This window comes from Myotis myotis, unplaced genomic scaffold, assembly GCF_014108235.1.
Source record: "Myotis myotis isolate mMyoMyo1 unplaced genomic scaffold, mMyoMyo1.p scaffold_m19_p_5, whole genome shotgun sequence".
Lineage (NCBI taxonomy): Eukaryota > Metazoa > Chordata > Mammalia > Chiroptera > Vespertilionidae > Myotis > Myotis myotis.
In genome coordinates, this window is record NW_023416357.1 from 38,592,192 (window position 1) to 38,617,004 (window position 24,813).

The following is a 24,813-nucleotide window of genomic DNA, read 5'->3' on the forward strand; positions in this document are numbered from 1 at the left end:
TCTTCAAACTCTATTTTTAAATATATTGTTAGAACAGGTAATTGTTATAACGGAATCAATTACCATTCATGAATTAAAAATTATTTCACAACAATGCTGGACTTGTATAAATGTATGTATTGTAAAACAGGGCTAAAATGATAATTTAATGGAAGATAATTTTTTAGTCTGATATTTAGCTTTGGGGATAGTTCGATAGAAGAGTAATTCATGCTTTTGCTACTTTCTCTACTAAAATAATTTGGTATTTTTACATACATGAAATACACCATATTCTATGGCATTTAAGGCTAGTCTCAGCAGGCCTGTCATTTCAGGGCTATTTTAGTTGTTTTCTGATTTCTATTTTATCATCTCCTTTTCTACAATCTATCACTCATGCAACTACTAAATTAATTTTTCTATAAACCTCTTTGCAGGGGTGTGTGTGTGTATGTTTGTGTGTGTGTGTTTGTGTGTGTGTGTGTCTTCTTACATGAAAACTCTTCCCATTGCTTGCAAATTGCAGTTTAAATTCCTTAACCTGCTATGCAGCTAAAGTAATGATTTTGAACCTCTTTCATCTCATGGTACATAAACTACTAACATTCTGTGACACAACAAAGATATATTTTTGCTGATCTGACAAAAAATAGGTATAACTGATTAATTCACACCAGACTGCACTAGCAGGGTCACATTCTATTGTTTTAATTGAATAATCTGAGGGAAAAGAGGTCAGGTTTTGCATTTAAAAAAAATTCCTGTGGCACACCAGTGTGCCTCTTACATATAGCACACCAGTTGGAAATAGCTGAGTTAGATCTGGGTTGTAATTCCAAGCATTACCACTTAGCTAGTATATAATTAATTAATTTGTTCAGTAAATATAGAAAACCTTTTATTTGCCTTTTACAGTGGTGCATGAGACAGACAAGGTCCCAAGCTTACATTCTAGTAGTATTTTATTTACTATCTTGGCCTCCTGTCCTTCCCATGAACACAACCGAGGATTCAGCAACTCCCTCTTACTATGTTTTCTCTCAACTACACTGCAAGCTCCTTAAAAGCAGAAACTGCATGTTAGGTCTCTGTGTCTCCAGTTCTGTGAGATCATATATAAAGGGCTTTCAGTAAATTGTCATCATCATAATAAACTAGTCAACTATTTTCACTGTTAAGATTACTTGATTTTTAAAATCATTACTGATATTAACACAGATAACACTGGAACACACATTTCAGAACATTTAAAAAGATACAGTTGGCCCTTGAACAATGTGGGGGGTTATGGGTGCTGACCTTCATGCAGCCGCAGATCTGTATATAACTTGACTACCCAAAAACTTAAGTGGTCTCTTGGTATCCATGGGCGGATTGGTTCCCCGACCCCCACAAATACCAAAATCCACAGATGCTCAAGCCCCCTATATAAAATGGCGTAGATCAGTGTATGCAGCCGGCCCTCAGCATCTGCGAACTCCTGTGGATCAAAAACAATACAGGTATTTATTTAAAAAAATCTGCATATAAGTGTCCCTGCATCGTTTAAACCCATGTTGTTTAAGGGCCAACTTTTATTGTAATGGGATTTGATCTGATTGTTTTCTACTAGCTTTTTCTAGCAGTTGTTTATATATATGCATATACATATATTTTTTAGGCCTTATTGAATTTGAAGAATGTGACCCTGCTAGTGCAGTTGAAGGTAAGTTGACTAGTTGTAATGTGTGATAACTAGCTAATATCTTCCGTTTATTGAACAAATAAAGAGGGGCTGCTATCCATTGCTAGAGCTTGTTTATGGAATGATGTAAAAAATCTTAATGTGGTTTGAAGGCTTGCAGAAACTAATTTTTACTTAATAAATAAACAGGTTAGTCAAAAAGATGATTAGTGACTAGAATATATATTTTAAAAGATTAAATATAACATGCATTTTCTTCAAATATACATTGAGATTGTTTTCTCTATTGACACCCATTTTTAAACATTCTGTTGTCATAAATATGAAACTTATGTATAGCGCTTGTTCTATAGTAGGTAATATTTCAATAATTAATGAGGTTATGCATTAATGTTAATATTAGTATCATTCAAAGTGAGTAATGATTTGACTTGAGAGTCTACATATACTCTATTTAAATGGATCTTTTTCATGTTATGAAACCCAAGAGATGCCTGCTATTCTTATCATGTTTTAGAAATCTTACTTTGTCAGCAAACTTCTATTTTTTCTAAGTCCTGTGTAAGAATTTGGAGAAGTGGTTTGCTGTCATGTGTAAGTTTACTATTGAAGCAGTCAGGAGCTCTGGGGCCTAGACTTCATATGGTTACTAGCTGTTTGTGAGCAGGAATGATTTAAATTCTCTGTGCTTCAGCTTTCTTTATTGTAAAATGTAGGTAGTAAATATTACTCTGTGAGAATAAAACTGTAGTTGGTTTAAAAAATATAACATGATAAAGGTATGCTGTGGTCGGCAAACTGTGGCTCGCGAGCCCCATGCGACTCTTTGGCCCCTTGAGTGTGGCTCTTCCACAAAATACCACATGTGGGTGCGCACGTACAGTGCGATAGAAACTTCGTGGCCCTTGCGCAGAAGTCCGTATTTTGTGGAAGAGCTGGTATTTTGTGGACGAGCCACACTCAAGGGGCCAAAGAACCGCATGTGGCTCGCAAGCCGCAGTTTGCCGACCTCTGGAGGGAGTTTGTTTTGCTTGAATGCAAGTACATTATTCTAAGACACCTGAATTCGAATCCTGGTTATAGTGTTTACTTAGTCATATAACACTGACTTAAAAAAACAAGAACAAATAATACCCTGGAGTTTCTTCACCTATAAGATGAGAAGTTAGCTTAGGTGTGCTCAAGTTCTCAAAGAGGAAGCAGCTGAGCTTTAAGTGCTGAACTCCATCAACAATTTAATAGCACGACTGACCTTTAAAAATTAATTTTTCATGTAAGAAGAGGAGGAAGAACTGCCAGATTAGTCCAAACAAAAATATTTGTTTCTCATTTATGGTAAGGTCCACTCATAATATTGTTTATATTAGAGATAACATATGGATGCCATATTATAAGCTTTCCATGTTATACTATTAATGGATATGTTGAGTCATCCTTTTACTTAAAATAACACATTTATATTTTGTGACCTTCTGTTTCCTTATATTTATAATAAAATCTAATATAGCAAATAATGTACTGAATTGGGGAATACTTAGAGAAGAAAAGAGAATTTCATTGATCAAGTGAATCTTCTAAAACCTTTTGGTGAATAATAGGCTATGTTATGTTAATATAAGTCTAAAGAGAATATAACTGATTTCAGTATTAGGGTTTAGCAATAGATATATTCATTTCTATCATCCAAATTTAGTATCGGCAGTTATGAGCAAATTATGTGTCTAGATACAAGATGCATTCATAAATTTAATATATCAGGAACAGTTAATGTTTCTGTAACAGTACACATTTTTTAATACACATTTATTTTAAGGTATAAAACCAAGGAAAAGAAAGACTTTTGGCTTGCCAGGAATAATTAAAAAGGAAAAGGATGCAGAGTCTGTGTAAGTATAATAAATATTGTCAGAATACTTTCTTTTATTAGAAATAATTAAGACATTTTTTGAATTTGAAAAGTAATTCTCTTGTAAATAGCTCAAATTATATATGGCTAAGCAGCGGCTCTCAACCTGCGGGTCACGAACAATGAAAATACATCCTGCGTATCAGATATTTACATTACGATTCATAACAGTAGCAAAATTACAGTTATGAAATAGCAATGAAAACAATTTTATGGTTGGGGGTCACCACAACATGAGGAACTGTATTAAAGGGTCGCGGCATTAGGAAGGTTGAGAACCACTGACGGGTGAAAAATACTAACTTCTAAATGTATTTGCCAGCTCCTCTGGTTTTACTTAAAAGTATTCACTTTTCTTATTTTAAAATTTAAGATGAAAACTTTAGTGTCTTATAATTGAAACTTTAAAACTACTCGTATATTATAAAATTAAGTGCATTTTTAGTTATTTTTTTAAAATATATTTTAAATGCATATTTTTAAAAAATTAAAAATGCAGAGCAAACTATGAAATCTTCTAAGTCTTGATGTGCAAGAAAAACCTATAGTCAACAAATTGATGAAAATCCTTCTAGACAATTCTAAGCATGTGAGGGACATAGCAATTATGTACAGGTGCTACTTGACTTACAATGGGGTTATACCCTGATAAATCTGTCATAACTAAAAATATCATTAGTTGAAAATGCTTGTAATACTCCTATCAAACATCATAGCTTAGCCTTAAAGATGCTACCTTAAACATGCTCAGAACACAGTATCTGAAAAACACAGCAACACAGCACAGATGGACCCTGACTTAACAGTGGTTTAACTTAATGATTTTTCAATTTTACAATGATGTGAAAGCAATATGCATTCAGTAGAAATTGTACTTCTAATTTTGAATTTTGATCCTTTCCTCAGCTGGGGATGTGTAGTACGATTCTCTCTTGTGGTGTTGGGCAGTGGCAGCCCCCATGATTATGAGGTTAAACAATTGATACTCTACAGTGTACAATGTTTTTGCGTCCCATCATATCTGTAAAACTCCCATCTGTGTCTCCTGTTTCTGGTGAAAAGAGGAAGGCAAATATTCTTGAGATGAAACTCAAGACAGTTGCACAGCTCTAAGCTAATGTAAATATTCTGAGCACATTGAAAGTAGGCTAGGCGAAGTAGACTATGATGTTTGGTCGGCTGTTGCATTTAAAAGCATTTTCATCTTACAGCGGGTTTATCAGGACATAAAATTTGTTTAAAATTCGTGAATCAAATAGCATCTCTGCCCTCAGTCTATCATTAAGTCGAACCATTGTATGTGGGGATCATCTGTATGCATAAATGGAAAATGTTAAATGTTGGAGAAAGAAACGCTAACATGTTTCAAACATTTAGACCAGTCATCATTTTTAGATCGAGATGGAGTATAAATTCAAGTTACCTTTCTTAAAAATAAGAAATTAGTATGCAAAGAATATATAATTTAGCATGTAAGAAATTCATCTAGGTCCTGGCCAGTGTGGCTCAGTTGGTTGGACCATCATCCCATGCACCAAAGAGTTGTGGGTTCAATTCCTGGTCAGGGCACATAACCAGGTTGTAGGTATGATCCCTGGTCTGGATGTGTATAGGAGGCAACCGATTGATGTTTCTCTCTCTCTCTCTCTCTCTCTCTCTCTCTCTCTCTCTCTCTCTCTTCCCTCCTCCTTCTCTTCCTCCCCCTCCCCCTTCCCTCCCTCCGTCCCTCCTTCTCTCCCTTCCTCTCTCTAAAATCAATATAAAAGTATATCCTTAGGTGAGGATTAAAAAAAAAAAGAATTTCAACTAGTATTAGCTAAGTGAAGTTTCTACCTTGACTGCACATTTGAACTAACTGGGAAATTTAAATAATCTATGCCTGACCCCATCTCAGACCAATTTAACCAGATTCATGGTCAGGAGGCCCCAGCATAGTCTTTGTTTTGTTTTGTTTTGTTTTGTTTTGTTTTAAGCAGCCTATGTAATTGCTTATATACACCTGAGGTTGAGAATCAATGAGTTTTGATTAGCCAGAGACAAAGTGGAACTGGAGAAATCCTTCTTTCTGTAATTACTCAACCCAGATTGAAAGACTCTAATTAAAAGTCTTAAGTGTTTTGTTGACTCAGTGACATTGGCTGAAAATTTGTTTAAAATTCTTACTTCTCTAGCATAATCAGAACTCACACAAGATTTAATATTTTGATGGGCACTCATATTTGCAGTACAAGAGTTTTGTGCTTTGGGTGTTTTTGCCTACTACCTAATTATATTCTTATCATCTGAGTTTTTCAGAATTTCTGGCCATTCTAAATGTGTTTCATCCTCTCTTCTAAGTGGTATTTGGTTGACAGATTAAGACAATTACAAAGTGATTTATATCTGTAGATGACATTTGTCATCTCTCCTGCAAATGTCTATTTTGAGCATTTATGAAAGGGGTATTTTGCTAAGGGGATGGAATCTAATCTCTTTTTATAACATTGGAAATACATTTTGAAGTCTAAACAATTGATTTGTAAGTAAATTTTTAATGCAGCCAGTTCATCTGTTAGTGACTATATTATAAAAAGTAATGGCCATAGCCCTGGCTGGTTTGACTCAGTGATTGGTCTGAAGTGTTGCGAGTTCCATTCTGGTCAAGGGCCAAGGAGTAACAAACAAAAATAATGGCCATAAATTAAATATTTTTATAATGTATGCTTTTCACAGCAGTTCATTCAGGGAGCTTACAATATTTGTTTTTATATATTTATTTTTAATTACTAGAGGCCCGGTGTACAAAATTTGTGCACTGCGGGGGGTGGGGGGTGGTTGTCCCTCAGCCCAGCCTGTGCCCTCTCCAATCTGGGATCCCTCAAGGGATGTCTGACTGCCCATTTAGGCCCTCTCACAATCCGGGACTGCTGGCTCCCAACCGTTTGCCTGCCTGCCTACCTGATTGACCCTAACTGCTTCTGCCTGCCAGCCTGATCACCCCCTAACTGCTCCCCTTCCAGCCTGATCACCCCCCTAACTGCTCCCCTGCCAGCCTGGTCAACACCTAACTGTTCCCCTGCCGGCCCGGTCACCCCTAACTGCCTTCCCCTGCCGGCCCAGTCACCCCCAACTGCCCTCCCCTGCAGGCCTGGTTGCCCCCAACTGCCCTCCCCTGCAGGCCTGGTTGCCCCTAACTGCCCTCCCCTTCCAGCCCAGTTGCCCCTAACTGCCCTCCCCTGCAGGCTCGGTCGCCCCCAACTGCCCTCCCATGCTGGCCCAGTGCCCCCAACTGCCCTTCCCTGCAGGCCTGGTTGCCCCTAACTGCCCTCCCCTGCCTGCCCAGTCGCCCCCAACTGCCCTCCCCTGCAGGTCTGGTCCCCCCAACTACCCTTCCCTGCTGGCCATCTTGTGGTGGCCATCTTATGGCCACATGGGGGACGGCCATCTTTGACCACATGGGGGCAGCCATCTTGTGTATTGGAGTGCTGGTCAATTTGCATACTGGTTGTGACTAATTAGCATATCAAGGCTAATTAGCATATCCCTCTCTTGTGTTGGAGGGTCAGTTTGCATACTGGTCATGACTAGTTAGCATATCTGGTGGTGACTAATTAGCATATCTGATCATGACTAGCATACCCAGTCATGACTAATTAGCATATCTAGGCTAATTAGCATATCCCTCTCTTATTATATAGGATTATTCGTTTTTAATACTCACCTGAGAAAATTTCCCTTTTCTCATTTTGTGTGTTTTTCTTTCTTTCTTTCTTTCTTTTTTTTTAAATATATTTTATTGATTTTTTTACAGAGAGAAAGGGAGAGGGATAGAGAGTTAGAAACATCGATGAGAGAGAAACATCAATCAGCTGCCTCCTGCACACTCCCTACTGGGGATGTGCCCACAACCAAGGTACATGCCCTTGACCAGAATCGAACCTGGGACCCTTGAGTCCGCAGGCTGACGCTCTATCCACTGAGCGAAACCGGTTAGGGTGAAACCTGGGCCAAGGAAATTTTTCCATTGTTTTTAGGTAAAGTGGAAGGGAGGTAGGGGGAGAGAGAGGAGTGAGGGAGAGAAATATCTATGTGAGAGAGACACACATAGATTGGTTGTCTCCTGATCATGTACCTACTGGGCCCGGGATCAAGCCTGAGATCGAGTTAACATGCCTTTAACTGGGAAGAGAACCCACCACCCTTTGGTGCGCAGGCCAACGCTTTAACCACTGAGCAAAACCAGCCAGGGCTATATCTATGTTTTTAAATAATTTTTCATGATGAGTAATTTCTCAGTATGACCACTAGGCCATTTGGATATTGTAATATTTTTACCAATGAGAATGCTAGAGCAGAAAATTATCCTTAAACCATTGTACCATGATTGCCTTCTTTCAACACTTCCTGGCAGAAAAAATGTTAGAATTCACTTTGCTTAAAATACCCAAGGTTCTTGGCAAAATTATTCTCATAGGCTCAGGCTTTTGAAATGCCAGCAGTTGTGGAAGAGGGTCCTGCTTAGAGTATGCTCTTCCTGGGGCTTCATCTGCAGGTCACATAGAGCCCGCTGTGAAGGCAAGCAAATGAGTGTTGTGACATAAACACCACAGAGTTCTGCTTAAAGCCAGAGAACAAACTGGAAGTTGTACCCTTGCTTTTATATTTAAACTGTACTTTTTAAAAAAGGTAGAAAGTAGAAATGTTCTAACATCTTAATTGATTTGATTCTGTAGAGATTGAATTTATTATTACAGTGCCTTTTCTGGTGGAACATTTCCTCAGAGTATACTTAGGTTTCCTCATTTACCAATAATAAGGAAGCTCTTTTTAAAAATTTGCAATTTTAAGTGGATATAAAGACATGAGATTTGTATTTACCCTGTCCCTTTGGTGCTTCAGTTTGGATTAAGAGCTGTGTAGTCATTCCACACTGTTTTCATTTATTCAGTATATTCCATTATATCTTCCTGTAACAAAAATTTTTAATTTGTAGATTTTTCTGATTGTGCTTAGTCTTTGGTTAGATAGAGATTGCTTATCCTATATGTTAATTTAGTGCTTTTTATTGTTCATTTGGCTCTTAAGGTGTACTTAATGCCTATATTTTCAGTCTGTTAAAGTGGCACATCTTGATGTTATGTGCATTATCTGTCTCAAACCCAAGAATATGTAACTAATCCAAATGCCCTTTAAATATGCACTCTAATTTTTATTTATGAATTTTTAAAGAATGCATGCATAGAACTTTTTCTAATCTTATTCCTCATGGCTTCAGTGTCTTTAATTTTACATTATAGGTTAATTGAGAAGGTTGGTTTTTATGGTTAGTTTTATATTTAAAGTAATAGTTTTTGCTTATTTATATCCAAAGTCATATTTGTTTATCAGTTAAATCATAAAATACCAGTTCTGAACTACATATTACGTTAGACTAGAACAGTGATGGCGAACCTTTTGAGCTCGGCGTGTCAGCATTTTGAAAAACCCTAACTTAACTCTGGTGCCATGTCACATATAGAAATTTTTTGATATTTGCAATCATAGTAAAACAAAGACATATATTTTTTATATATATTTTATTGATTTTTTTACAGAGAGGAAGGGAGAGGGATAGAGACTTAGAAACATCGATCAGCTGCCTCCTGAACACCCCCTACTGGGTATGTGCCCGCAACCAAGGTACATGCCGTTGACCAGAATTGAACCTGGGACCCTTCAGTCCGCAGGCCGACGCTCTATCTACTGAGCCAAACTGGTTAGGGCAAAGACTTATATTTTTGATATTTATTTTATATATTTAAGTGCCATTTAACAAAGAAAAATCAACCAAAAAAATGAGTTCACGTGTCACCTCTGACACGCGTGTCATAGGTTCGCCATCACTAGACTAGAAAGTTAATGAAGTCTAACCACTCACTTAACAAATTTGGAGAAAAGTCATTTTGAAACCTTTTATATAGACTAACTTATAGAAAGTACTGCACTTGGAAATGTCAGTTTTGAAAGTATAGACTTTAAAAAAAAGTTTTAAAATTTTATTTTAAAATGTTTTTTTACCATTTTTCTTCTTCCCTCCTCTCTCCTCCTCCTTCCTCCTTCCTCCTCCTCCTCCTTCCTCCTCTTCTCCTTCCTCCTCCTTCCTCCTCTTCTTCTTCTCTCCCTCCTCCTCCCTTCCTTCCCTCCCCTCCTCCTCCCTCCCTCCCTCCCTTCCTCCTCCCTTCCCCTCCCCTCCTCCTCCCTTCCCTCCCTCCCTCCCTTCTTCTTCTTCTTCTCCTCCTCCTCCTCCTCTCCTCCTCCTCCTCCTTCCTCCTCCTCCTCTTCCTCCTTCCTCCTCTTCTTCTTCTCTCTCTCCTCCTCCCTTCCCCCCTCCCCTCCTCCTCCCTTCCCTCCCTCCCTCCCTCCCTTCCTCCTCCTCCTCCTCCTCCTCCTCCTCCTCCCCCCCCCCTTATTTTTTTGCATTTTCTCTCCCTGAAGAATTAAATACCACTAGAAATCTTTGTAGGACTGATAGCTTCCTTGATATAATTCATGTGTATGTTCAAGGAAAAGAAGTACTTTTTAAAGTAGTTTTAAAAACACTTGTGTTGTTTTATTTTGTCATGGATTATGGGTACAGAAATGCCTTCTTTTGAATTTAAAAATCATTTTTAAAAATCATTTTAAAAAATCTTCATGAAATAATTTCTCTAAGTATTTTTGTAGCGTTTAAATAAAAGTTATGCTTAAATACCAAGGTAGACACTTTTAATATTGCATTATTTTCAGATAGTTCTGATAGCTTAATGTTTCTAATACTTTGTTTGTTTTAATAGGGAATGCCCTGATGCAGATTCACTTGTAAGTAGATTTTTACTTTGATATAAACAATTTAAATGAGCTTTTTTTTAAATTAGGAAATACCCAGCATATTTGGGTTGAGTTGTTTACAAATCTTTTCAAGAAAAATAATCATGTTATTGTAAATCCACTATTAAAATTATTTTACAGATGCATATTTGGTTTTATATTGCCAGATGCTTTCCTGTTAAATTGAAGGTGTTTCTAATTACCTTTAAAAAATGGTCATTTTACTTTTAAAATTGGAGTAGTAGCATAGCATATTGCTTTTTGGGGGGGAAGTATGTCAGATCTCAAATCTGCTTTATTTTTAAATATGGTGCTGTTATTAATTTATTCTTAGATCTCTTAAAAATAGTACTTTATCTGTTCATGTATTTAAGTTTTATTTAAGAGATTGATTTTAGAAAAAATAACCATGGTTCGTATTTTCCTGTGCTTTTTATTTTGTTTTTTTTTTTTAATTTGTTTTTCTTACATATTTCTTTATATATAATTAAAGAAGATATCAGATGGAGCTCCCTGTGGTTACAGTGGAAGAGTAGACTTACCAAATGGTATATGTAGTATGTAAACAGCACATTTTTCGAATTGCTCTTTAAACACTGGTTATGTGAAGTGTGGTAGAGCCAAGTTTTCTATCTCCTCTGCTTATTGTTTTTGCTTGCATAACTATTATTTCTTTTGGCCCCAAAACAGTTTGATCTGTTACAGCATAATGATATATCAAAATAAATAACTAGATATTTTGTGAAACACTGTGTTTTATATTAAGATAAAATTAGTATTTTGTTTCATATTTCAACTTTAAAATAAGAAAACTATCATTTGTTAATAAATTTATAGTGAAAATAATGAAATAGACTCCTAATGAGCTCTAGGAATCATTAGTGTTTTTAGAGTTATAACATTTACCTTACCACTTACTTACCTATTTTGATAACCTTGGTTTATTAATTAATGGAAAAGCCAGCAGATGTTTGACATTTACTTTTATTTTTTAAAAATACATTTATTGATTTTAGAGAGGAAGGAAGAGGGAGAGAGAGACAGAAACATCAATGATAAGAGAGAATCATTGATTGGCTGCCTCCTGCACGCCCCCTACTGGGGATCGAGCCCACAACCCAGGCACATGCCCTTGACCGGAATCGAACCTGGGACCCTTCAGTCTGCAGGCTGACGCTCCATCCACTGACCAAACCGACTAGGGCTGACATTTACTTTTAGTACTCACACATTTTATTTCTGAATTAATTATGTATAGTATTTGTTTGATGATTGCAACATTGCATGAAATCCTTTCGTACTTAATGTTTTATTTTATATATATTCCCTTAAAACATTTTTAATTCTCTTAACTCATTGATTCTATTCTATAATGATCACTATGAACCAGTTTTGAACTTTAGTCAGTACTTACCTGGAATTAGAAAAGGACTTTTAAAGAGGACACAATATAAGAAATGATTGATAAATTTGATTGTGTAGAAATAAAAAAACTTAAAAAATTAGAAAAAATACATCATAGGATTTGAATAACTAAAGATAAATTGACAGAATGTATTTGCAAGACATGTAACAAGGGGCTAATTACTTTCCATTGTAAAGTTTTTATACAAATCCATATAAAAGGTAGGCAAGCACCCAGTAGAAAAAGGGCATTAAATAAAAACAGGCAATTTTCATAAGACGAAATAAAAATGGTGAGTAAACATAAGAAATGTTCAAAATAGTAGCCTCATTCTGATGCAAATTAGAATGAAATTACTGTGTTCACTATCATGTTGGCCAAAATAGGAATGCATTGGTGGTATCTCCCCGAATAAGAAATACATGTTCTTTTGACCTTGCAATTCTACTGCTATGAATTTACTGTTATCACTATGTTGACAAACTTATATGTGATTACTCAAGATATGCATAAAAAGAGGGGGATGTGCCCTAGCCAGTTTGGCTCAGTGGATAGAGTGTCAGCCTGGGGATTGAAGGGTCCCTGGTTCGATTCCAATCAAGGGCGCACATGCCTGGGTTGCGGGCTCGATCCCCAGTAGGGGGTGTGCAAGAGGCAACCGGTTAATGATGTTTGATCATTGATGTTTCTATCTCTCTTTCCCTCTCCCTTCCTCTCTGAAATTAATAAAAAAAATACATTTTAAAAAAAGAGGGGGAGAGATAGAGGTAGAGATAATTGTTTATATTAGAAAAAAGTGGAAACAAACACATCTGTCAAGATGGAACTGGTTAAATATATTATTAAACATTCATTTGATGAAGTAACATGTTATAGTTACCTTGCTCTGTGTCTGCTGACATGGAAAGAGCTTACTACATAAATAAAAGCAAGTATGAACTTTTAAGTAATTGCTGTTTTAAAAATATGAATGTGTGGGTACGGAAGTCCCTCCCATCCATGATTTTGCTTTTTGCGGTTTGAGTTATGCAGTCAGTTGCAGTCAGAAAATAATGGAAAAATCCAGAAATAAACAATTGATAAGTTTTCAATTGCGTGCCATTTGGAGTAGTGTGATGAAATCTCATGCTGTCCTGCTCCTTCCCACTTGAGATTTGAATCATCCCTTTGTCCAGCATATCTACATTGTACACGCTGTTCATCCTTTAGTCTTGGTTGTTATCAGTTTGTAGCTGTCTTGTTTATCAGTTTGACTGTCATAGTATCACTGTGCTTGTGTTCAAGTAATCCTTATTTACTTAGTAATGCCACATTCACATAACTTTTATTGCAGTATATTTTTATAATTGTTATATCTTATTATTGTTAATCTCTTACTTTGCCTAATATATAAATTAAACTTTATCATAGTTGTGTATGTATAGGAAAAAATGTGTACATAGTATTTGGTACTATCTATGGTTTCAGGCACCCACTGGGGGTCTTGGGATGTACCCCCTAAGTTTTTTTTGGGGGGGGGGGGCTAGTGTATATGTGTTCTCTTTATAAAAGAGAATGAGTTACAAGACAACTTAATTGTGATTATCTTTGGGGAGAAGGGTTACAGTGGTGCTGAGCAGGGAAAGGAGGCTTTCTTTTTTGTTGTTTTCTATTATTTACAGCTAGTCTTACTAATTAGTAAAAATATTAGTAGGCTACCTTGGAAGAGAAATTGTTTATTTTCTTTTTGGTTTAATGTCTATATAATTTAAAAAATTATTTTGAGGTCCTGTGTATTTTGAAAGTTTACCAAGTAAGTGTGACTTGCTTTTATTTTGGTTTTGTCCAATTCCCCCATTTCAGACAGAGATTGAGAAACATTCCATTGACTTGTGAGCTCTATCCAAATATATATAAATGTATTTTTTTTTAAAAAAATTTTATTGATTTTTAGAGTGAGAGGAAAGGAGAGAAGTAGAGAGATAGAAACATCGATGAGAGATGCTACATGCCCCATTGAGGATTGACTCCACAACCCCGGGCATGTGCCTTGACCAGGAATTGAACCGGTGACCTCTTGGTTCATGGGTTGACACTCTACCACTGAGGCACACCGGCCAGGCCCAATATATATTTTTAAATCATTACCACTATCAACAATCCACCAAAACTACCTTTAAGATTAGTGAGGGAAATAAACTGCTCTTTTCTTCTTCATACTGCTTTTGACTTAGTGCTTTGCCTAAGCACTGTTGGGCCCTAATAGAGAAATTACGGTTGAACGGACCAAGGTGCAGACAAGGAAAGTGTTAGGTTGTTGTTTTTTTGTAATGTATTGGGGTGCAAAACATAGAGGTTTTAAATGTACAACTCAAAAAAAAATCACCTGCAAATCCCAGATAGAAGAACCTCTGGGAAATTAAAATATCTGGTATGTTTTTAGGGTACTTGGGATTAGGAATAAAGTATTTTGGGAAAAATATTTATTTTGTTTTCTAATGAATCTACTTTTGGCCACGTTTATTTTTAAAGTATTTTTAACTGTTATTTGCATATTAGCAAGCAGTATGTAGAAATAAAGTGCTCTATTTTTAGGGTCATAACTACATCACTGGTCATATTTTTATCTATGTAATCTGCTCTTTATCCTATATTAGATTTTTTACTTCTAGAGTTTAATCTAGCCTGTTAGCTCACTACTGGCTACATCAGAGTGTTTATTCTGCTTTTAGTTCTCCTTGATCTTGTGCTATGCCTGACTCAGATTAGCAATCCTTTATATTCCTCTTGCTGAGGTTTTAGCAAGTGATTGGAGAAAGAATGGCAAACTTTACCAATAGAAGGATGTTGGCTGCCCAATAATATCTGATATCCTGGCATTTCTTGACAGTCTCTTTTTTTCCATTTTAAAAACTTTTATTTTGAAATCGCTTCTAATTTACAATGCAAGACTAAAATAGTACAAAGAACACTTGTGTATCTTTAACTTTTTACTAATTTGTTTTAACATTTGCATTCTCCCCACGTATGTACATGTTTATGAATGTGAATATATTTTTCTGAAAGTAGCAATGTTCTCTTACCTAATTACAAGAGCATACTCACTCCCTTCTGTATTCCTTCTACTCCATTGCTCTGCCTTGTAGATGACCAACTTTGTGTTTTGATTTATCCTTCCAGTGATTTTTTAAAAAAAATAAAGATTAGCTGATAGGCATGTTTTTTATTTTTCCTTTTTCTTACTTAGAAGATACTATACTATATATTCTTTCATACTTTTTTTTTTTTTAATCCTCACCCAAGGTGTGAGGATATTTTTTCCATTGATTTTTAGAGAGTGGAAGTGGGTGGGGGGAGAGAAACATCAATTGACCTGAGGGCAGGAGTGGGTGGGGTGGGGGTGAAGAGGGGGAGAAGGATGGGACCTGCAACCCACATATGTGCCCTTGACTGGAATCTAACCTGCGGCCCTCCAGTGCGCAGTCTGACACTCTGACCACTGAGCAACCATTGCCAGGGCTCTCTTTTTAAATAGCTGTATAGTACTGTTTTGTGTATGTACCACAGTTTATTCAACTATGCTTTCCAGTAATATTTGAGGTATAATCTTGATGAATAATTTTGTTGCATATGTATTTTTAAATAGTTGGGGGTGTATCTTTGGGGAAAATTCCTTGAAGTGGAATTCCTGGGTGGAAGATTAAGCACATATGTATTTTTGTTAGATATTATTAAATTTTTCTTTATAGAGGTTGCAATACAGTAAGTACTCCATGTTGTTGATAGGTTCTGCGACCTTAAGTGAAACTATATAACTAAATCAATTTCACCATAGGCTAATTGATATAAACAAGAGTTAAGTTCCCATGGCATCTAGTCATTGTTAAAACAAAATGACCTTATTCAACGACCTGCAGTATTTTGTATTTATAACAGTGAAGTATAAGAGTACATTTCCCCCACAGCTTTGCCAACAGTTTTGAAATTCAAAATTCAAGCTTTTGAATTTTTGCCAGTCTCATGAGAGAATAGTATTTTAATGTAGCTTTACTTTTCTTGATAGTCTTTTCTTTCTATTTTTTTGTTCTCTATTTTTCCATTAACTTAAGCTGTCAGTCCTCTGATTTAATCATTTCCCTTCCCCAGACACAGTCTTGTGCTTTTATTTTCTTACTTTGAAAATTTGGGTGAATAATGGTTGTCTACAGAACTGCTAGCATTTCTACCTGAACACCTGTTCGATTCCTTTCAGTGTTTCTCCTGTTCATTTTGCAATGCTTTTCTATTTCAGACATCTGAAGCATGGAGTGTGATTTGAAGCTAATTAAAAAGAATAATTTCCCCAGAGTATTAGAATTTTGTTAACCTATTGACATTTGATATATGATATAGCACCTCAGTAATAGTTAAGACTATTTTACTAATCCTATATAATAAAAGCCTAATATGCAAATTGTCCTCTTGACTGGGAGTTTGACCTGGGCGCGGGGCCTGCGGCGGCAGGGGGAAGGGAGGCCCCCCCCTGGCTGGCGGCGACAGGCAGCCAGGGCAAGGGAGGCACCCTGGCCGGCAGCTAGCAGCCTCTAGGGACCCTACCTGTGCATGAATTTTGTGCACTGGGCCTCTAGTCTCTAATAATATTTTTGTAGTTGGAGCCATCATTACAGAGTTTTCTTTTTCTTTCCATAGAACATTCCTGATGTAGATGAAGAAGGCTATAGTATAAAACCAGAAGCAAATCAGAATGATATCCTTTTAACATCTGGATATTTTTAATGGCATATAAGTAGACGGTCAAAATAATCTATTTAATAAACAGTCTTCAAATTTTTAGTTATAAAATGACTCCATATTCTTCATTTGACATGTTTTTATTAACAAAAGTTAGTTGTTATATTTCTGTTAAAGTCTATCTTATCTCAAAGGTTTTTGTTACTTTTTTAAATATGTAAACAACTGGTTTTGCATTAAGACAATTTAAAAACTAAATTTTTTAACTGATACTCACATACCAAAGAGAACCATTTCTACTCATCTAGTGATTCTGATTCTGAAGATGAAGAACCAAAGAAGTATCGGATAGAAATTAAACCTATGCATCCAAATAACTCACATCATACAATGGCTTCCTTGGATGAATTAAAAGTATCTATAGGAAATATAACGCTCTCTCCAGCAATATCTGTAAGTAAGAAAATGAGCAAGTTTATACTTAAATAGAAGTCTTTCTTTTTTAATTCCTTGTCTACCTGCATTTGGTTAATTTTAGGAATAATAAAAAGTAAAACATTTAGCAGTATTTAAGCATGTTGGATGAGGAAATACTTAATGTATATATTTTTTCTTTTTATTCAGCTTTATTGAGGAATATAGTCTATAATTTTTATACAGTCAAATGAACTGAGTTTGGCTTAGTTTGACTTCCTTTTGAAAGTGTATTACAGAGGAAGCAAAAATGTAGAAAATCCACTATTTCTGCCATTTGTTTTATTTTATAAATACTGCTGTATGTCTCAGGCAGAATTTTGTGAACTAGCAGTATTAATCTTTTCCTCATCGAATTTTAAAGTTTTTGTCCATGTTTTGTGAACTTTATGTGGAAGGGAATTTTGTAAAAATGAATTTAAAGATTAAACGATATCTTTGCATTTTTTTGTCTGTCACTGTAACATTTGTTTTCTATACTTTTCATAGAAGAAAAGGGAAAGATAAGAATTTTTTTTAAAAAAAGAATTTTTCGTTATAATTAATTTCTCAGTTCTAAGATATCATACCTTAATAGCTTTTGAGGGAGAATAAAATGTAATACATCTTTCCATTGATGTCTTACTCTAAATTTAAAAATGTTAAACTATGGGGGGGGAAGCGTGTGTTGTTGTTTTTTTAGTATATTTGTAGTTATTCATAATTGATTTTAATCTGTTTATCTTGATAATAGAATAAAAGTTCTCACTATTTCATTTTGTTATTTAATTATATATTTTAAGTAGTCTGTATGCATTCATTTGGATAAAAGTTTTTTTCTCTCATTCACTTTTAGAATTTAATTTTAGAACCTTTTTTCCCAACAAAAAGACAGATTTCTGAAGTGAAGTTTTATTCTACCATTACTAGTGAACATTAAGATTAATGCCAAGGTTAAATTATGATATATATCTGAAGTAGAAAGTGTGAAACCACTCAACATTTTTTAAAATATATTTTTATTGATTTCAGAGAGGAAGGGAGAGGGAGAGAGAGAGATAGAAACATCAATGATAAGAGAGAATCATTGATCAGCTGCCTCCTGCACGCCCCACACTGGGGATCCAGCCTGTAACGTAGGCATATGCCCTTGACCAGAATTGAAGCCGGGACCCTTCAGTCTGCAGGCCAACGCTCTATCCACTGAGCCAAACCGGCTAGAGCAACTATTAAAAATTTTTATTCTGTAAGAGCATAACTGATTTAAAATACATATGTAAATAAATAAAAGCCTAGAGAAATATGTATCAAAATGTTAAGCATCTATCGCTGAGTTGTGAGTTCATTGATGGTTTTAATTTACTCTTTTGTGCTCTTCTTTCTTTTATATCTGTTAAAAAACAGTGAGCACATTAATTTCATTCTCAGAGAATAATCATCTTAAGTTTTTAATTATTAATATGGTTTGTGAAAAGAAGATATTGTGAGTATATTTTTTTGCCCAGTTTGCTTATTTAGCCTAAGTATTTCCCTCTACCCCCCAAACAGTGTATGTGTTTTAAATTGTATAGGTTTCAAGTATGCTTCAGAAAGGAATAGACAAATTATTAGAGTTGGAAAATAGGATTTTTAAATTCTAAAATGATTCTTTTTTTTTCTTTCCATGTACTACTAGAGACACAGCCCAGTAAGTGCAAGATTTTATGTTTTTATCTATTGACTTTAAAAAAAAGCACAGCACCATTGTAATGTTTGAACATTGATTTTCAAAATGTGTTAAATTTTTTAAATTAGCAAGTCATAAGTTGTTTTAGATATTTAGTCTAATATTTAAAAATATTTTATTGAATGTTAAAAGTAAATGTATTATTTTTTTACTACAAAACAAAAACTACTGAAAGTTTTTCTGTATATCTTTTTATGTAAATACAGTTTACAATTGAGCAGATATACTAAAAACAACTTAAAATTTAGGTTCCCAGAATTAACATTTTACGAAATATTTCATTGCCAAATTAAATTATTTATTTAATGGCACTTGGTTTTTTCATTTCTGTTTTAGGTGCAGATGAATCGGAATTCGTCTAGTAAGTTTGACATTTTAAGTTGGTTATTTTATTTCTATTAAAATTTATCAGGCAATTTACTAAGCTTGTAGCCTTATAGCCTTATATATGTAGGTACAGAAATAGTCCTTTCTCATCATGAGCCTTCACAACAGACTAAGAGGATACTTATTTTATAACAGAAGACAATTTATCTCTTTTAGCTTTGAGACATGTCATAAACTTTAATACCTGACTACAATGTAATTTTATATATATATTATTGATTTCAGAGAGGAAGGGAGAGAGATGGAGAGATAGAAACATCAATGATGAGAGAGAATCATTGATTGTCTGACTCCTTGCACGTCCCCTACTGAGGGTGGATTGAGCCCGCAACCAGGGCATGTGCCTTTGGCCCGAATCGAACCTGGGACCCTTTGGTCTTCAGGCCAACACTCTATCCACTAAGCCAAACCAACTAGGGCAATGTTTTTTAGAAATCAGCAAAGCTAGAGAGTAGCTTCTGATTAAAAATGTTAAACTGTTTAATTGGTATAACACTCCCTCTTGAGCTGGAAGGCCTTTATGAGTAATCTGTAGTTTTACCTATTTTTAAGTCAGATCACAATTGCAATTTCTATTACATGGTTTTTAGGATAGCACTTTATATTAAAAACATTTTGGGGGTGTTAATACCTTGTGCAGAATCGTGCATAAAAATAAGGGTTGTGGGGAAGAGTTTGGGCAGCACAATCAAAAGCTATGCAATTTTGTAAACAATGCTTAATCAGCATCAATCCTAATAAAAATTCTAGCTCAATTAAAAATACCCACTAAATTTGTAATAAATACAAAACAAAAAGGATTTTAAAAAAAATGGTGAGTAACTTGATGATAGGGGATTTGAAGAAAATGAGGATAAAAGGAGACTATCGACTTATAAAGATGAGGGCAGTTTGCAAAAAGATGGAGAACAGCAGCACAATAAGCACTTTGAGGCAAAACAAACTCTAAACTGAGCCAAATGGGAGAAGGTGGTGTGAATGGCATCACGTACAGTGAGGTGTTCCTCCTCATGGTTTGTTGCAGTTACCCATGTCGATATAGTTTGTAATCTCCAGCTATTGCTTAATGATGCAAAACATTGAGGTGCACTGAAGGTTTCTTATGAACCAACATGACTTTTGCATTACTGATGCCTTTCCCCTATGTATTAGTTCCTTATGAAATGATTCATGTTACAAAGGTAGCAGAGCTAACTGTCTTACAGAGATTTTTGCTCTAGATTGTTATACAAATTTTAATTTTTAAAAATAGGATGTTTTTCAAGAGTTGGTAACTACTTTTGGCCAGTAAAATAATCACTAATGATATTCTTAGAATTTGAAAAATGCTTTCATGATCCATCAATTAAAATTCTTGAGTGATACTTACATAAGTATTTAAACATTTGTTCTAATTTTTAAAGTTGCAGCCCATATTTTTCTTTTCAACAGCCATTTTATTTTAATAAATACGAGAAGTCAGTTGATTTGACTTGTCATTTTTTATGAACGATATTAGAAGAAATAAAGATTTAGCAGAAACTCTAAATCTTATTATTTTAATAGTCTTTACAGTAGAAAACTTGTTAGAGGTTTATTTTTTCTTTTTCTAATTGTTTATATTTGTTATTAATTCCAGAATTTTTAAATTGTTTATTGTAATGAGATAATTTTTAATAGGTGAAGAGTTAACAAAATCGAAATCATCTGCTTCATCCAATGAGTAAGTCCCATGTTTAAATTTTTAAAAAAATCTTTATTTTTTTTAGAGCAATTTTAGGTTCACAGCAAAATTGAGTGAAAGGTACAGAGTTTTTGCGTATACCCTGCCCCCACATATGCTCAGCTTCCCCCATCAGAGTAGCACATTTGTTATAATTAATGAACCTACATTGACACATCATTATTACCCGAAGTCCATGGTTTACACTAAAGTTTACTCTTGGTTATACATCCTGCAAGTTTTGACAAATGGATGATAATATGTCCACCATTGTAGTAGTAGTCAGAATAGTATGACTACCCTAAAAGTCCTCTATTTCTTCCACCTTTTTATTCTTTCCTCCCCACTACCTTTAAAGTATCCTTTGTCCTGTTTTCTAGAATTTTATTATCTCTTCAGTTTTAATTCCAGTAGGGTGTTATGAATTACCCTGTTTCCTAAGCTGTCAGATGCCATGTGGAGTTTTTCATTGTTTTAATTATTTCTCATTTGACAGTATTTTTTATAATAATGTAAAAAATCCATTCAACTGTATTTTGCCTTGATGGCTTTATTGCTTCTAAATAATTGATAGTATTCCAAGTTCATACATACCTGTATTTCAACTAGTTATTCTCATGAAAAATTTCTTACTTTTTCCCTTCAATTTTGGCTGTGACCTTGTAAAACAGACTGTATACTGCATGAGCTTCAGAGTGAGGAAGTGTCTCAAGTTGAAAAAGGAGAGGCTAGAAGGAATGTTGCCAGCTGTTAAAAAGAAAAAATAATTTAAGCCAATGTGGTGGCATGGGTCTTTTTTCACTCTTTTTTCACTTCTGTATCTATCAATAAGAATACTTTGTTTTAATGTTTTCTGCATGATTAAAAGTTAAATAATAAATGCATAGTTTAAAATTATACTTTTCAAGCTAAGCACTAGTTTTATAAGTTTTTAAACTCTGTTTTTAGGAATCATATGCAATTGTAATTCTAGGCTTTATCATGCAAGATGTAGTGTGTCCATGTAGGTGCATGTTGAGATACAAGATATGTGGCTATAGATCATTGTAACATTTTTATTATGTAGTGGATATGTTTTCTAAGATTTTTAAAAGATATTTAAGAAAATAATGGCAGTTTGATGCATTAAAATATTGTTTTATGGGGATTACTCTCTTTTTTTACACTTTAAATACATACAATTTTAATGTCAAGTGTACCTCAATAAAGCTGGAAAAAATTTAAAAAGGAGATAGTGGCTAAGGTGGGCTGCTTCAAGACTAGAGGCTATCCTATCCTATATATAATAAAAGGCTAATATGCAAATCGACCGAATGGCGGAACAACCGGTCGCTATGATGTGCACTGACCACCAGGGGCATATGCTCAAAGCTGGAGCTTCCTCCTGGTGGTCAGTGTTGCTCCCACAGGGGGTGCACCACTCAGCCAGAAACTGGGCTCACGGCTGGTGAGCACAGTGGGGAATGGGCCTAAGCTGTCAGTCGGAGATCCCCCGAGGGCTCCTAGACTGCGAGAGGGCGCAGGCTGGGCTGAGGGGACCCCCAACCCCGAGTGCCTGAATTTCATGCACCAGGCTTCTAGTATTTATATAAAAGTTTGTATTAAAGTAAAGAGCCAGGTGTTGAATCCAGAGAGTAACCAGTACAGTGCATTGATTCCAAGAGGTCAGTGGAAGAAAACTTTGGTTATGCAGCACATAGGTTTTTGAAACTAGAATGTTGATTTCCTTGATGATTTTGTCATTGGCTTGGTTATGTCTCAGAAAGGCAGGTCTGCCCCAGATACTTCACCAGACTGCTTTAGTGTCTCAGGCAGTGGCTTGTCCAAGGAGAAACCCTGCCCTTGCATGATCTACTGCAGTGATAAGATCTTTGAAGTTTATATCAAGTGTTGGGTTTACTTAATGTACATGAGCAATACTTTTTAAAAAACCCTTTCCTCTTTTTCTTTGAAAATAAAGTATGATCTTACAAAATTTCTAATTTCATATCTCTTAAGACCTGGCATTGTTATAGAATTAAGTAGCTGTGTGTCCTTAAGCAGCTTATTTAGAGACTCCATGCTGCTTTTTTCATTTGTAAAGCTGAAATCATTATATCCATTCTGACAGCCCCTAAGATTGTTAAGAGTATAACAAGGTGCAATTGGTGGGGATTAATCTTCTATCTCTTCCTATCATCTTCACACAATAGATCCTGCTTATAATGGTTAACAAATTGGTTTATTACATTTTTTAAGTTTCTTCACATATTCCAGTGGCAGAACATTCAACTTTTTAATCATATATGTTGAACTATTATAATTCTGCAAAATGATAGTGACTAAATTTTATATTAATAAAATATTCCTTTATTAAAATCTTTATTTTAAAAATATTATGGTAGGAAAGGAACCAGTGATTTACTTGCTTGGGATCCCCTGTTTGGTGGACTTTCTCTTGATTCATCTTCAGCTTCACTAACTTCATCATCATCAGGTAAATATATATATACATACATATATATTTTAAACTGAGGAATTCAGTAGTTTTTCTAATTGATTTATTCATTATGTATCGTTATACTTAATGATCAAAAATGTTTTAACTTGTCCTCAGATCATATTGCCAGATAAAAGTGATTTTATACTGGTTTTATTAACTTAAAGAGCCTATGGCTTAAACCATAAAAATTGAACATATAAATGGGAAAAAACCTGTTGTTTATTTGTAGGCATCAAATAATCTTATTGCTTATAGATAAAATTCAGCTGTATAGATATGCATAAATGTAAACCAGTGCTTTCTTGATGGACATGTACATTAGATCGAATTTTCTAATATTATGAACATTCATGAATATAACAAGTTTTGTGCACATGTCTCATAATATCCTTATAATTTTTCAATATAAGATCTATGAGTTACAAGGTATGCTCATTAATACTTATTGCCAAACTGCTTTCCAGAAAGGTTTTAGCAATTCCCAAGTCTGAAAGGACTTGATGAATGCTTTTTAATTGTTTTGGCAAGAATATGTTAAGTTTCTCTTTTCTTCAAAATATAAAATCTCATTTGCCAATACTCAAAGCAGGCATCAAAAAATGCATCCTATATAATAAAAGCCTAACTAAGTGTCCGGTCGTCCATTCAACCAATCAAAGCACAGTTTTTTTTGTTTGTTTGTTTTTTTTAAATATATTTTATTGATTTTTTTACAGAGAGAAAGGGAGAGAGATAGTCAGAAACATCGATGAGAGAGAAACATCGATCAGCTGCCTCCTGCACATCTCCCACTGGGGATGTGCCCGCAATCCAGGTACATGCCCTTGACTGGAATCGAACCCGGGACCCTTCAGTCCGCAAGCCGATGCTCTATCCACTGAGCCAAACCAGTTTCGGCTCAAAGCACAGTTTGCTAATGATATGCTAAGGCCGCTCAACCGCTCACTATGGTGTGTACTGACCACCAGGGGACAGTTGACCAGTTGCTATGATGTGCACTGACCACCAGGGGGCAGACGCTCCCCCGGGAGGTTAGCTTGCTGCTCGGGTCTGGCCAATCAGAACAGAACAAGATAGGCTGGACACGCCCTGGAGCCCTCCTGTGATTCCTTTCCTGCTGGCCAACCTCCCGCGTCCCTCCCCAGCCCTGATCATGCACTGGTGGGGTCCCTTGGCCTGGCTTGTGCCCTCTCGCAATCCAGGACCCCTCAGGGGATGTTGGAGAGCTGGTTTTGGCCCGATCCTGCAGGCCAGGCTGAGGGGACCTCCCCCCCCCCCCTGCACGAATTCATGCATCGGGCCTCTAGTGTTAAATAAAATCACTGCTTGTTCAAAGCAAGGAAATAAAATTTCTCTAAGTTGATCTTCAATCTTCTCTAGGATTTTAGAAATGCCATACATATAGTATTGGGGGTTAAGGGAGTGCTGGAACGGTGGGAAAGAACTTGAATCAATTGAGATTCTGCTATCTCACTCTGCTAGGAGTTACATATGTGTTATTTCACTTCATTAACTGCTGCATGAAGTTTTTATTCCCATTTTATAATATTA

General features: G+C 35.5%; 1 protein-coding gene across 4 annotated transcripts in view; it reads left to right on the forward strand.

Moving 5' to 3' along the window:
* Positions 1 to 24,813, forward strand: part of FCHO2 (FCH and mu domain containing endocytic adaptor 2) — a 119,062-nt gene that overhangs the window by 64,462 nt on the left and 29,787 nt on the right. For 3 of the 4 annotated variants that reach the window (XM_036310032.1, XM_036310035.1, XM_036310033.1), the window contains exons 9-17: positions 1,643 to 1,687; positions 3,480 to 3,552; positions 10,364 to 10,388; positions 16,471 to 16,528; positions 16,790 to 16,965; positions 18,641 to 18,652; positions 19,028 to 19,052; positions 20,738 to 20,780; positions 23,165 to 23,256. In XM_036310032.1, the coding sequence (XP_036165925.1) occupies positions 1,643 to 1,687; positions 3,480 to 3,552; positions 10,364 to 10,388; positions 16,471 to 16,528; positions 16,790 to 16,965; positions 18,641 to 18,652; positions 19,028 to 19,052; positions 20,738 to 20,780; positions 23,165 to 23,256 (549 nt within the window). The remainder of the gene's footprint in view (positions 1 to 1,642; positions 1,688 to 3,479; positions 3,553 to 10,363; positions 10,389 to 16,470; positions 16,529 to 16,789; positions 16,966 to 18,640; positions 18,653 to 19,027; positions 19,053 to 20,737; positions 20,781 to 23,164; positions 23,257 to 24,813) is intronic. The other variant, XM_036310034.1, reaches the window with a different exon arrangement.